Source organism: Nestor notabilis, unplaced genomic scaffold (assembly GCF_000696875.1).
Source record: "Nestor notabilis isolate BGI_N333 unplaced genomic scaffold, ASM69687v1 scaffold8079, whole genome shotgun sequence".
NCBI classification, from domain to species: Eukaryota; Metazoa; Chordata; class Aves; order Psittaciformes; family Psittacidae; genus Nestor; species Nestor notabilis.
This window is the reverse complement of record NW_009942373.1, coordinates 47,501-63,258: the sequence shown is the minus strand read 5'-3', so window position 1 is coordinate 63,258 and position 15,758 is coordinate 47,501. Positions and strand designations below refer to the sequence as shown.

At 35.1% G+C, this 15,758-nt stretch overlaps 1 protein-coding gene across 1 annotated transcript in view; it reads left to right on the top strand.

Moving 5' to 3' along the window:
- Positions 1–1,417: 1,417 nt before the first annotated feature.
- USH2A (Usher syndrome 2A (autosomal recessive, mild)) overlaps positions 1,418–15,758 on the top strand; it is a gene marked incomplete at its 5' end in the record, with an annotated part of 16,123 nt that continues 1,782 nt past the window's right edge. The window contains 5 exons of the mRNA XM_010021369.1: positions 1,418–1,577; positions 2,065–2,236; positions 6,525–6,672; positions 11,704–11,855; positions 15,697–15,758. The exon at positions 15,697–15,758 is cut by the window's right edge and continues 101 nt beyond it. Coding sequence (XP_010019671.1) covers positions 1,418–1,577; positions 2,065–2,236; positions 6,525–6,672; positions 11,704–11,855; positions 15,697–15,758 — 694 coding nt within the window. The remainder of the gene's footprint in view (positions 1,578–2,064; positions 2,237–6,524; positions 6,673–11,703; positions 11,856–15,696) is intronic.

Here is a 15,758-nt window from a genome sequence, read left to right as displayed (position 1 = left end):
CTTACCCACATAAGCACTGCTTAACCCTGGTAGAATCAGCCCCATTATGTTGATTAAACATGTCACTGTGTTATAGGCATTCACTTGATGATTTTTTTCTTTGTTATGGTGGTTTTTTTTAACTCACACTTTGCCATGTGCTCTATAGCACACCACCACTGAGTGATACTGCCTTTTCAATAGTACAAGTTCATTCTCTTCTCAAACACGGTGGAGAAAATCAGAAGGAATTCCATTCCAGCAGGGACTGGGGACAATATATGAGGGGAAAACTAACGACAAAGAACTTGGGCCTGTAACGTTTCTGCTTTAGTGATGTCTCTGTCCTCGATTTCTTAATTTGTGCTCATCAGTATTTTTGCACAAAATGATACCTTGATATTATTTGGCTCTGAAATCACCTGCATTTGGTGTGTCTTGCAAAAACCCACAACTTTTCTGGGCTACTAAAAGTGTGTATCTATAACATCTGCATGTTACTTGTGTACCTTAAGAGTGTTGCCAAAAGCTCAATTATAAATTCCTTCTTAAAGGATTTGCTCATTAAAATCTGTGATTTGTATTTTAATTAAAAATAAAAAAGAAACAGGTTAGAAAATTACGTCTGCATTACCTTCCTACTATAATTTTTCTGACAAACATTCCTTTATTAATATAGGGAAGAATATGTGAGGCTAAACAGCTTTTAGAATATTTATTCAGCAACATTGCTACATTTTAGTCACCATTTTCTGCTATAATTGAAATAGCTTCATAATAAATTAGCATTTAACAGTTGTTTTGCTATAGCATTAGACAGGTTGTCTTTAGTGAAATATTTATTACAAATGTTTGTCATTCATGCAGCTGAAGACAAACAGGCAAAGAAAGAACAGACCAGTATGAGTGGTGGCAACAATGAGTTTCCTTTGTGTTCATGCTTATAATGAAATCTTCATGAAGTGAATCCTTGTATGTATTGATGCTTGACATTCATGTACCATACGGCACGTTTTTAAACAAAATACAACCTGGCTGTGTTAATGAACCTGTACTTGTTTTTCCATTAATTTGATTTGATTTAATCATCTGAAAGGTGTTCATTTGCCACTGTCGCGAACTGATGTAGTACGTAGCACCTGAGAGGCTAGCATCTTTGTTTTTGTTCATGTGATGTGCATTTAAGTGTAAATGTACTGTACAATGGGGTCATCTCAACCAAAGCCTGTCCTGTAGACCTATTAATAGTTAAAATTTGTGGTTATTTGCTATTAAAGAGCAAATAGTCATTCACTCCTCTGGGACAAATGTGAAACATCTAAGACATACAGGCTCCTCTTCCTCTTGATTTTGTGAATACACTACCATCTGACAGTCATAGCAAAACAAGGTAAAATTAATATACAAAGTAAACTTATATTCCTTTTTTCCCCCCTAGATTTAGCTGTTTTTACACCACACCAGTTTCTGCTCACTGCATGCACACTCGCTGGCTGTACAAACAGTTCCCAGGTCACCTTGTTTACAGCACAGCTGCCACCATCTCACGTAGATGCCCCAGTCCTGACGGTTTTGGATCCTAGAACAATATATGTACAGTAAGTAAGGATTTCTTCTTTCCTGACAACACAATAGTGCATCAGTTTATTCAAGAATTCCAGTGAGTTCAATCAAGGGAAGGGTTTGTGACATAAAATTAAATTTATTATGATTAAATGCATAGAAGTGATTAGTTTAGTGGTTCTGTGAACCTTCTGATTATCACTTGCCAACTTAATTTCCATTTTGTCTTTACGCAATCAGTATAACCTACATATGGGCAGAGCCTCTGAAAAACTTCAGTGCAGGATATGTTCTGGTGATATGCCTGGTTTATAGCCCCCGCTTTGTGTGTTACTGTAATCATTTATCTCTTGAGTACAAATACTGTATTAGAGGCATGCCTTTGGTTTATTTTCATGCTTACACAACTATGTTTTCAAATTCTTACAATAAACCCCACAAAGTCCCCTAAGCAAAGTATTACATTTTTCAATTTGGTCTGAATCTTTGCTGGTCTTAATCATATTTTGCTTTTCTTTGCAGATGGAAAGAACCAGTAGCAGCAAATGGAATCCTAGATCGCTATATGATTTATATTGCCAGCAATGAGCAGAATTTTACAAAGTGGAATGTAATCTATAACAGCACAGAACTTTTTCTGGATTTTACTATTCATCAGCTTTTCCCGGGTACTGAATACCTCATAAAACTAGCTGTAAGTTTTAAAGATGTGTAGTAGAGGTGTATAATAGTGAAAATTACTCTGATTTGGTTAACATCTTGAATACTTAATGGTTCACGTATCCACTTTCTTTAACATCTTCTTTCTGAAACTAAGGTTTAAGCCATCCTGAACAGCAAGTGTTTTGTTTCAGAACTGGCCCTCAAAATGCGCATGTGATTTAAACACAGAGTTTTTTCCAGGATTAACTAACACAGAATTGACCAGAACTGTATGAAAAACTTAAAAACTTATATTCAACACTTCCATGTATTTGATTAGTCTTTCACATTTACCATGATAATTTGCTATTTCTTCATAAAATCTGTATCTAGAAGGAAATAGCAGAAATGAAAAGAGCTCAGTGTAAAATAGCAGTTTGTTTATTCAAAACAGTATAAAAGTCCTTCATGTTTTCATTACATTTCTTTATCGCTAGTTTTATTTTATGATGAAATTGAAGAGCTTCAGCTCAGTAACAAACTTGAAAATACGTGCATAAAAGCAAGGGATTGTCCCTTGTTTTAAGCACACTGTTCATTTTATAACAATACCTATATAAGGATATTTGCTTTGATAAATGCCATAGAAAAATATTCTGCTCTTGATTATGAATAAATTTACATTTATGTAGACTGGGTATGCATTCATTTTTTCTTAACATGCTCTTGAATGTTCTAAATATTATACCACAAAAAATAAACTACCTTCAGGTGATGATAAGGATCTGACTTGAACTTGAAAAAGCAAGGATATTCAGTCTAATTAAAGCTTAGATTCATGTTGAAATTAATTCATTTGTGCCTAGATATTTCAGCATAGTAAATTGTATAGCATATAAAATAGCACCATGTCCAAAACTAAGGCAGTACTTCAACAGGCATTTTATGCCTTTTAGCATAAAAAAGGGGCTATCAAAAGCATTTGTGCTGTCCTTCACTGTGACACAGCTCTTGGGTGCTCCTGCCCAGCTCCTGTGCATGGGGACACAAGGAGAGAGGATGAGGGGAGAATTAACAGCTAAGATCTGGGGAGCAACTGGGACTGCTTCTTTTGGTGGCTCTGCCTTGGAACACGGTTAAAACAAAGAAGTGTTGTGTGGACTTTGTTTTTACTTCATCTTGTACAGCTTTTCCATACGTTACTGAATACATTTTTATGAATCTTTGATCTTTAGATTTTTATTTCCTATTTGATCGGTGGTTTTGATTTGTTTTTTAGTATTTGTATTGCATCAGTGGTAACCAGAAAGTAAGAAAAGATAATGTCTTCTGGTGATGGAGATAACCAGATTTACCTGGATAAAATGCAATCATCTGTGATAGGAAGGTTAGAAGATCTAAATGTCATTGCAGCTTTAAAAATGGTGACTCTAGAAGTGCATGAAATGCCCATTATCTCTGAGGTGTGATAGCTTTCTGAAAACATTTGGATCCATTGTAGTTAGAACTTGTCAGACTACTTTGAGAAGAATGTCATATTAGAGATTTAACAGCTATGAAGCTTCAGTGTGTCCAAATGTCAACACCGACTATAACAAAACCACATCATGCACACACACCTGGAAAAATAAAAGCATTTAGTGTTTCACATATAATTTAATATGAATTGCAATAAAACTTGTAAAGTAGAGACAACACTAGAATACCTTCAACACTGGGAAGTTAAAGCTTGCTTTTTTTGGTTAGAATGAAGCGGTTCTGTCAGCTGGAACCTTTTTCTTTTCCTTATTTCACAGGTAATACTAATTTTGTTTTGTATCCATTCAAAAACTGGTTTTGGTTTACGTGGGAAATTTTGAGTCATCAAAAGTTGCTGCTTTGCACACAGGAATCAGGATTCTCATCAGCAGAACTGTCAGCACCTCACAGGCTGCTGACTTTAACTTTTGTATGACAGGTTAATATAAGTTAACAAAATGTCCATCTTTGTATGTTCTTACCAGTTTTCACAATTGATTACTGCCATCTAATATGTAGCAGTTGTATTCATAAATGCGTTCAACAACTTTTATAAGCAGATGTAATGCTTCTTTACAGTAGTCGGCTGAGAAGTCTTACAGTCATGTCTCCCCGGATCAGTGCGAAGGAACTTGCTTTTGCTCTGTTCATGCTCGAAGATAGATGGCTGTGAGCCAGGCTAATCTGAAAGCAAATGAAAAGCTGAAAGGCTGCATTTAGTAGCCGGGGTGGCACACCCATTTGGATGACTTGAGTGCTTTTGTGATTCAACTGATAAGCTAGTGCCTCTTCATGGCTGTGTTTTGTGGGTAAACCAGCTCTGGTGCTCACGGGAGGATCGCTGTGTGATGTCTTGTTAAGTGGTTTGTATCTGTCTTTTGGCTGTCTTGATGCCTCGGTATTTTTGCCAAATTTGCCTCAAATCTGTTTCTCAGTGAAGTTTAGAATTGCACAATGGGGCTCGATCAAGGTATAGGATTTCATGGCTTTAAGCATTACTGGATGTGATTGTCTCAGCAACTCCCGGTCTGTTTGGATACACTGATCTAACCCCCCCACTGTTTAAAATGTAGATGAGCTTTCTTTTACTGATTTTTATTAGAAGAATCAGAAACTTCACCCCTCGGCAAGTTTCAGAGAGACACAAATAAGAGTTGCATGAAATTCAAGAAATAAATAAATGGGAAGGCTGCTATGTTACTGAGCCCTTGAATGAAAAAGCCCTCCAATGCTGAGGAGGGCTCTGTGGAACTTGTTTAGCAAGGTAATAAGGAATGTACAAGGAAGAGGCCTTCCGGAGCTGGTGTTTTCAGCTTCTTCATGAAGCAGTAGAAGTGAAATGATTTGAAGAATAGTCTGCATTTGCTGGGAGGATGATGTTCTTAAATATTTTCCTAATCGAAATATTAACAGTTATCTGAGAATTGTCTTTTAAACACTGTCATGTTTAAAGTAAACGTCATTTTCGGATGTTCCCAAAACTGAGGTTCCATTCTTTTATCTTTATTTGATAGCCCAGACTGAACACAGTCTGTAATTGTGTTGGGAGTGTAATTTCCAGTGACATCAGCAAAAATCTTGGTATATGAGAGCGCCTCTTATTTACAAACAGTTCTCACTTCTACCCATGGGTAAATCACTAGCATACACTTTTGGAGCGGGATATGAAAGATGTTGACTGCTCTCTGATTTGAAACACACTGGAAAATGGGAAATTGAAGCTAATCCTTTCAAATAAAATATACTAGCTTGAAAGAAACATTTTATTTCTGGAGATCTGGACATTATTTTTCCTTTGTGTGCTGATGTTCCAGAGCACACATGTCAGCACACGGGCAACTCCTAAAAAATAGATGATTCCGTAAGTTATAATTAGAAATATGTCTGAATCTTTGTTGAATTCTGGTTTTGATTTGTTTTATTTCAAAACAAAGTACAATTAAACAATACACTAAGAAATCTTTAAATCCAGTACAGAGTTTCTATACTCTTGTTTGGGTTTTTTTAACTTCTCTAAGAACTTCTGTCTCTTTTCACTCATCTTAGTGCAAGTAATTGGAAAACCAGCACATGTAAGGACCATAGCTGTGTAGTCTTATGTTTGTGCATGTAAAAATGTAAAACTTTAAAAGCTTGTTATGTGAGGCACATTTGGTTTTTGCACATTGTATTGTTTCTTAATCAAGCAAAATATAAAAATCATGTAATCCATCTTTCGTGTCTGGTAACTGAAATACAAATGATTTGACTTTATTATTCATAAACATGTAGTAATAACTGTTACATACTGATTTATAATAGAGTGTTTTTTCACTCTTTTAATTGCATCTGCACATCACTGTGTGCTTTCATGAAGTGCAGGGCTGTCTGAATGGCATGATTTTCTCAATGACTATTCGTTGACACAATTTCGGTGCGTTGCAAGTTGGTCAGTGTATTCTGTGTCTGGAACTTGTGAGACCTTTTGGGTCAATTCCAGCAGGTTTGCTCTGTAAATGATATTTTTTGTATTCTAATTTTCTTTTACAGCAGCTACAAAAGCAGCGGAAAACTAATTGTAATTAATACTCACAGTTAAATGCTGCAAGTCAAACATTAGTATAATGTTTTACCTGTATTCTACCTAAAAACTAAGTATCGTATGTAGTGCATCTTGTTTAAGAAGAGGTAAACAAATTTGTATTAAGAAAAGTATCTTCTATGAAAATCACAGACTCGCTCAGTTTAGATATGTAAAAATTCTAAAACTTTACAGAAAAGCATTGCTAAAATTATTGGCATTATATTAAAATATGTTTATTTGTTTTTATTCATATTTTAAGGCTTGCACTGCAGGTGGATGTTCAATAAGCGAAGCTAGCACAGCTATAACAGATGAGAGTACACCAGAAGGTGTTCCTGCTCCAAAAGCCCAGTCATATTCATCTGACTCCTTTAACATCTCATGGACTAAGCCTGAGTACCCGAATGGTAAGTGAACTCTTTTAGCCTCAAGTTAAAAAGATGATTAGTAAAGGTAAATTAATATTCTAAATGGCAGCTTATATGTGGTGCTTAATTTTTAATGATCATTTTAGCACATAAAATACCTGAGATAGTATCATTGTCTGCAGCCAGGAGATTGTGGGGATTCAGCCTATCGTATGGTTTTAGTGGCTCAAAAGTGCTCCCTTTTGATAGTTTGTGAGTACTGCATCTCATTGTTTAATGTTTTCCAGGACAACTGAGCTGAGGAATAGGCATTCTTGGAGAGTATCAATCTAGGATGTTGATTTCACCTTCCAATAAAACATTAATTTCTTTTACATTAATCGATATGTAATATTAGATTTGTGTTATACACAGTCCTTTTGAAGGTGTACATTTCCATGGCTGTGGAAGTTAAATAATATACTTTCTTTTGTTTAGAAATGGTTTCCACTGTGAAATATATGTGTGCATAAAACTGTCGGGAAAATTTTACATTTCTAACACTATTGCACGATATCAGGTGGTGTTGGAATTTATCTTGATTTTATTATTGTGAATGTAGGAGTTTAAAGCACAACAGAGGATGTTATAGGTACAGAAATCACTGAATTTAAAGCTACAAATTTTTCTTTTCCATTGGTTTATTATATTCATATGTATAAATTATTTCTCACAGTGGTTTTACATGAGGTTAATTTTTCCCTGCAAGTTTTTCCCCGCCTTCAACTGTGGCACAGCACATCCTACTTGTAAAACTTCACTACAAGACACTTTAAATAGTCCCCCTAAAAACTGGTAATTGTAAAAGCTACATGTATGTAATATTCTGTAAGGTCTGACATTGCTTTTAGAAAGAAATAAGACTATGTCACTTGTTAAATAATGTATTGGGTAATTTATGGTTCTTTATGTGGGAGTCATATTGGAAGTTTTTGCCTCGTAGCTGTTCAGAAACCCTCTAACCCTGTATCCAAAATTCTGTATGTGGCAAAAACTTAGAGGAAAACAAGGAGGAAGATAAAAGGGGAAGGGTAAAGGATGTGGCTGGGGGGAGTGGGGAAGGAAGGCAGAAAGATCATATACATGGCTTAGTGGCTAAAGTCTGAATAATTGTCAACGAAATGAGCATTTTTACATGTAATAGTTCATGTCATGAACTGATCCTACTATCCCTTTGTTGTGGGGAAAAAATCCAACTAGTTTAGACAGTGGTTTAACTATTCAAACAAATGTATATACTTACATTTATTTATACACGCATATCAACAACACAAAAGATAAAGGCCTATAGTTTGATAACTAAATTTGCACAAGCTCCATTAAGACAACTAAAACTTGGGAACACGTGACTAAATTTGCACATTGTATCTTATTGTTAATACAGTATTTACTATGTGCAGCTTAGCTCTTCTTCTAAATACTATAAATAGGTTGTGAGGAAACAGCTGAGGGTGTTAGTACACCCCCCCCAAAAAATAACTGGGCTCCGCTTTTGGTTGAATTTAAGGCTAATTTATATTATTTTGTGGAAAGAAAAAATTCATTTCATAGAACATGTGAAACAGTACACTTAATTCTTCGTTGAAGGTTGCTCCAGAAATGTTATTTACGTACCAGGCACAGAAAAAAGACATTTGGAAGATGATATACTGAATATATTTGTAATATGCACATTTTCTTTTGTCTTATTTTCAAACCAGCAACAAAATGGTTGATGGGGCATGGCCCAGAGGTATGCCGCTTCACAGCAGAGCCCTCTATTTCTGTCATATACATGTCACATATGTGGTTAGTATAATATAAGCAATATTGACTATTTAGTTGAGGGTAAGATATGGAGAGACTTGCGAGATGATTACTAGATGATCTTTAATTTCCCTTTCAAACCTAACCATTCTATGATTCTGTGAAATTACATGTAGTGTCAGATACTCTGTTTTGAGCCTCCACTATTCTACTGGTCTCAATAAAGAATCATATAGTCTTCAGAACATACCTGTTATGGTCTTGCCTGCTCTTTTAAAATCCATTCACATGAAAAAGTGACCTTGTCTCTTTTCGCCATTGAGAATTTTCCTTAGACAGTTACTTCTCAAAAACTTCACTTTGCTTGCATGCAGGTCATAGATAAAATCAAGTCTTGATCTGGACTGTATCTTCCAAGGCCATACGGAATTTGTATGGGAAATATTAGGTGGAGTAATTAGTTATTCAGTGAACTAATCCAGTACTTGCTCCTGAAAATGCTTGTGCTTGTGAGAGAAGACTTGTGCTTGTAGCCAGTAAAATTGACATAGGTAAAAGTATGTTTGCCTAAGATTTGAGCTCCAGATTGTACCTTAAGAGTAAAGCAGTTGTAGCACTTTAGATTCAAAAACCTCTTTTCATCTTTAATGTTTGGAGTGTCATTGACAGATTATATGGTCTTACCCAGCGAAGGAAGAGGAGGAAGAAAAAGGGAAGAGTGTGTAGCTTTCTTCAGTTTAAGCTTTATTTGCTTTGCTGGGTTTCTTTAAGTGAAACATAATTGTACTATGGTCAATAGAGATTTTGTCTTTAATGAAACCAAGATTTAATCCAGCTACCTAGATTTCATAATTATGAAGAAACTGCATCTTTTCATGGTGATTATGTGTTGCTTATGACTTGTGCTTCACACAAAAATGTCTATACCTTGCATTATTTCATGGATGGTAAATTTTGGGCATATCTATCAAGTCTCTAAAAAGTAGGTAATGTTTGGGCTGACTTAGAACTTTTTCTCAGTGTGCTTTGGAAACATACAGTGGTGAAATAGAGATGCTAAGTTAGTTATCCCTGGCCAAAAAGAATTATCAGCTAATTCAGAAAAATGGCTTCCCACCTCAAAGTCAGACTACGAGCTCTTTCATTCTGAAATGTACTCTTTTCTTTCTCTTCATTCTGTAATCTTCTCCGTCAGAGAAAAGAAACCTCACAGTGTTGACCAGCTGCTCCTCGGAGTGTGGATGCTGCAAGGTGCTATGGCTTTAGGAACACTTTAAAATACTTGTCCAGTCAACGAATACTGAGTTACAGAGGGGATCCCATAGAGGTACATCTGACACCCACATTAATATCAGATTACCTCATTGTGATTCATGTTGTTACCAGAAATATCAAAGGAATTAATAATGATTTGTTGATTCCTTTAAAGGGTTATTGCTACTGATAAAGATTCTTAAAGTACTTCAGGGGTTGTTGGTTGGTTGGTTGTTTTTTTCCTGTAAAACACATCCTTTATGCCAGTGTTCACATTTTTACTCTGAGATAAATATATTGGTTAACATAAATATATATGTGTATGTATATACACATGCACACACACACATATATATATGTACCCTATATATAAAAACACACACGGTGTTCTGATGCAAATTATATATATGTAATTTGTTTATTTGACGTAGGGCAAATATCAACCATTAATGCCCTTGCTTTACAAGCAACTAGACACAGAACCCCAAGGGATTTTTGCTTTAGGAAGCCTGTCAAACGTGGTAGGATTGATAATGTGAGATTTACCAGGACTTCCTCCCACACACACATCTCTGCTGTCTGACTTGAGTTTAGCCTCTCACTTTTCTAGAAGAGAGAAGAATTGAGGGGGTCTGTGAATCACTTCACCATACTCAGCTCTGCATTGTTTTGTCATATATATCTTTCGAAGTATCTTTGGCTGAAGCAGTTGTGTGTGCATTTTTATTGACAAAGCATTTCTCCATTCAGTAGAGGGGAAAATCTTTACTTAATTTCAAACAGAATCTTCCTCAGTGTAGTTTCAAACAATTCAGTTTAAAGGGAAGGAAAGGTGAACTGAGCTATATTTTTACAATACAAAGATGTTTTCTATAATGGGAAGATCAGAAGGCATCCTCTGAACTGGACTAACTTCTAATGAATCCTATAGCTTAGCATTTCTTGGCCTTAAGATTTAAATATAGCTTTTAAAAAATGAGAATATTCAGAAGTGAGAAAGATGGAGGAATAGCCCTGAAAAAAACAACAGAGAGATTCCTTTGCAATCTCAACTTCCTAAATCTAAGCCAATCTGTAAAATTCAGTCTTTAGTTTATTAAATTCTAAATACTGTGTATGTACAGGATTCACACTATCCTGTCATGCACCTCTGGAAGAACAAATTTAGGTTTTCTTATAAGTGAGATAAGCAATCATCTGCAATTTTTGAGTTAGTATTAGCCAATTACACCAGAACCATTCTCTCATCTATCTAAAAGTCTGGCTACTGTTTGTTTTGAGTTTGAAAATGTATTTTCTTTCTTTAGTTTGAATAAATAAGCCATAGTTTACTTCAGGAGTTTTTCTACAGCATACTTAGAAGGAAACAGCTATCAATATTATTTTGTGGTTTTGTTTAGCAAAGTGGGTAGAACTGTTTTCCAGACAGGACCCTTCCACCCACCAGTAATTAATGAATTATATAGTTTGTTGGGCAACTGCAGAAAATCAGACATAATTGTCAACAAGAATGACAATAAGGTCAATAACGTCTTTTGTGTGACAAAATTATTTGTTTCTGATTTATTGTAGTTATAGCACTGACCTAAGTTGTTCTTCTATGTTTCATTTATAATGTAAATTACAATCTTTTCTTCTAAGTCCAAAGTTGTTAAGGTGTGAGATGGTTTTGTTTGTTTTTCCAGTTCTAGTGTAGATAGGCATATGCAGAATAGGCTGTGATACACAATTGCCTCAGTTTTCCTGATTCCGAGGTGATGTTTGCTGCTATTCAGAAACAAATTCGTTAAGGGATGGTCTCTGAAACAGTGCAATTGTTTTCAAAAGGTGCAATCCAGCTGCAAGGTTTTCAACAGTAAAAGATGGGAGGGTGTGTTTCTTCTAAGTGTTGTATACACAGGCCTGCTAAACACTTTCTTCACTATAAACCGTTCGACTGTGCTACTACTACCATCCTAATGTCTATAGCATTAGTTTTCTTCTAAGCTCTGTAGCTTTTGAGATACTGAGTGCTATCACATTGTTTTATAGGTATTATTACTAGCTATGGATTGTATATGGATGGTGTTCTGATGCAAAATTCGTCACAGCTAAGTTGTTACGCTTATGGACTTGCTCCTTGGAGTCTGCATTCCTTCAGAGTCCAGGCATGTACTGCAAAAGGTTGTGCTTTGGGTCCATTGGTGAGTACCTTCATTTGCATTCTGGGAGCATAATAAATGTCAGATGACAGTGAATATCAGAGTAAATGGTGATGATTCACTCTGGTCAGTACTAACCCATCTGGCAAAATGTGACATTTAAAAAAAATCCTGTTTAAGAGCTGCTAAGGATTTGATAGGTCATTGTTAGGCACCATTCCAAAGCAGAATATGAGTACAGTGAGAGAAAGGCAAAATTTGAGGCTGAAACACACATTACTGAAATTAAATAGAGTTAATATGTTTGAAAGGTGCAGATGTGCTTTAGCCAGATTTATAAGGACGTATATAAAGAAAGAGTTACTGTTCCAGTAATGAGCAAATTTCTAGCTGCCTGACTGAAAGGACTGAAGTTAATTTGGGAATTGTAGAAGCCAGAAGTGGCAACAGGAGCAAGGAAAATATAGTGATTCATAAATATCTTTTGAATGCAAGTGTGTGATCAAAATATTATACTGCCATATTTTAACAGTCTTGTACAAAAACATGTTTTGTTCAGGATTTAAGAAAACAGAAGTATTAAATTTGACATGTGAAAAACAAGCCTTCTGAGGCCTTTTTATTTTATTAAAGGTTTTTAGACATGTAGCTGAACTGATAAGTCCATTATGATTTCATAGTACTGTAGCTGATGAATAGCTGGAATAATATCTACTATGCTTGTTTTTGTTTTCAAGCATAACTGAGAAAGAAAGCTCTGTTAATTCCGAGATCTAATTTTTTTGTTTAATTCACCTTTATGTGTGTACTTTTAATTTGGCTAACAAGAAAAGGAAATAAAAATTAAAAACAGAGGATTAGGGAGGTTTTTTTCAGGTTGTACTGTTTATTTTTCTGTCATAATTTATAATATCACTATATTGTGCTCTGGAAAGAACTTCCAGGGGTTTTTTTTATGATGTAATTCCTTAGTCACATTTGCAATATTCTTTCCAAGATTGCTTTCTTTCAAATGCTGGTAACATCATCTATCTGTAGAAGAAGACTAGACTTTATAGCCATTAAACATTTTATAGCTTGCTTTACTTTGAAGGATATTTACTCTTAAAAGCTTGCATGGCTTTTTGCCAGTTTTTCTTGTACATTTTATACAACCTCACATATACCCCAAAACTAAACCTTGTTTTAAGGTATTCAGTGTGCAATAACCTAATCCATTTTGTTGGTAGTGATGTTTAAGACAAGTAGCTACCAGACTTTGCATACAGATGAAATACGTATGTTTTCAGTACTTCTGTCTTATCAAATAGACATCAAAAGGACTGAACAGAACATCAGTAGTTGGGGTTTTAAGAAGTATTTTTAGTTGACTTTTTTCACATCTCCACTGAAGTGCAGACTTGTAACTTGACTTTTGAAACGGTTCAAAGTAGGGGTCACTTGTAGCTGATACACATCTGCATCCCACGATCAGCGTGCAAACTGTTTTCCAAAGCTAGTGATCCCTCTCTAATCGCAGGAATTGAGGCACATCATCTCTATTTAGGCACACCTCAGTGCTGCATCTTCATTTGATTTTTTTGAAAGATTTTTGTATCAAGTACAGAATAAATCCAACACTTAAAAGATAAATAAATAAATAAAAAGAGACTCCACATGTTTTGCCTTTAAATAGTCGAGGAAACATCTCCCAGCAGTAAACTGATACGCTTCCAGCTATTTTTGTTGCTGAGCTTGTGCTTAATGTGCCCCAATCGATGAATGAATGCTATGTGACTATCCTAAATATGGGATTGCTCCAGCTTATGTTTCTGAAGGTGGCTCTGAGGATCCTAATCAGTTATGAGAGCATTAGCAGTTATTGTGTTTCAATATTAGTTAGAAAGTTTGTGTTTAACTTACTTTTTTCAGTGACTGATTTCTTTTTAAGTGAGATGCAGGCTGGTAACGTGTAAATTAAGAAATGCTAAATTTGAATCTCTTTCTAGTAAAGCCAAGATAATGTTTTTGTGTCTGTTCTAATCAGGTTTGTTGCTTATGAAAAGGCAAATAAAAACATGGATTATGAAGAAATAGTGTAACCTCTAATAAATCCTTTTGAAGAATTCAGGAGATCTGAAATTCTGCTGGTTTTGAAATGTGTTAGGTCTTGAGAGTATCTTGTAAATAGATGTAAATGGGCAACACTGAATGGTTGTCACCTCAACCCACTGCTATTAAACTTAAATTTCAGATCTTTAGCTTATGTGTACTTATGAGCTACTACTCATTTTTTGAATTTAGATAGATGACAGTGTTTTCCCAATATTATTATTACTCCTGTCCTGTTACTGTGTTATTTATATGATAGCCAGAGTATTTTTTAAGTTATTAATAAACACAGCTGACAAAATCACAGAATTGTGTATAAAGGAATGTTTAGAAAAAGAAATATGAAACAGGTTTTCTGCACCTTGTGTTTCTATACAGAATGTGCATTTGAACACAAAATAGTATTGTCAAAATACACCGCAGAGATGTAGCTGTGGAGGATAATGCATTTTACTGATTCTGTTAGTATTTCTTATACTGAGAAGAATAGCAGCAGGTCATAAAGAAAAGGCTAGAGACACAATACAGCTGGTGCAGCTGTTTAGGAAGTGGTACATATTGCTACAAATTCATACTGTTTTAAGGATAAGTTAATCCTTTCCTGTAGAAAAAATGCTTAGAATTCATTTCTCCATGTTTCTGTTGTGGTGAGATGAGAGTACCTGCATTTAGCAGCACAACTAACTTTACAGGAAATTATTTTAGCTTAGAAAGCACACTTCAGTGCAGTTCTTCCATAAGGATGTTTTTGACTGAAATAGCCGAATAATCAATGTGGCACTGATCCAGTGAATCTATGAAGCAGTGGTTTATTTTAAGCATGTACTTTATCCTGTTGACTTTACTGCAACTGTTTCCTTAAATATAATAGTGTGTGAATATAGAAGCACATGTAGAGATAGTGATGCGCTTCAAAGATAGCCTGGCGCTTGTTAACAATAAGCTTTCAAAATTGTACACGCTAAAAGGTAAAACATTCATGTTTCAAGGACAGAGCAAGTATGTTTGGTTGTTTTGATGACAGAGCAGGTGTGGCATGTTAAAAATAACATTTCTTAGCACTCCCATGAACTTGTATTTGTGAGGCACTTAGAAAGGCGTGAAACCATCTTATACCTTAGAAAATACCAAATAAATAATGCATGAGAAACAAACTTGTTGCCATAAATAAAGGGCTAGCAAATTATTTCGTTCCATTGCCCTGTTCACTACAAGTGAAATTTCAATACTGAATTTCTGTAATATTGAATGAGTATTTATTTATATTAAAAAATTTATCATATTTTATTTTCTCTTAAAGGGTTTTTATTGCAAATCAAATTTGTCAGGTGAAATTTAAAGATAACTCAGGGAGCAATAAACACTCTCTAAAGAATATTTTTTCTCTTATCAAATACCTGTACTAATTTGCTACTGGATTTACATGCATGTTCCTTACACTTGTCTTTTAAAATACAGAAATTAAAAAAATCTGTGGACTTCTATCTCTGCTTCCTCCCCTAATGCTAAGCTGAGGCCATTCACCCACATGAGGTGCAATGGTGTTTTCAAGAAATGAATTGTTCTTTTCCAGTTTTTTTTGTTTCCTTTTCCTTACAGATGTCTCTGTATAAAGTATGTTAATTGCTGGGCAGCTTCAAACAAATGTAGATGAAAAGAAAGTGAAGTGCTTCAAAATTCCTACACAGTGTTTTTTTCTGAGAAATAACTTTTCTTTTAATCTTGCATTTCCCATTCCTTCTCTCTTTATAAACCATGGCAACAAACCTTGATCTTATGTCTGAACTTACAGGTAGAAGCTCGGACCATGGAGGCTTCTCCCAAGGGTACAATTGATATATTTGCTACTGTTGA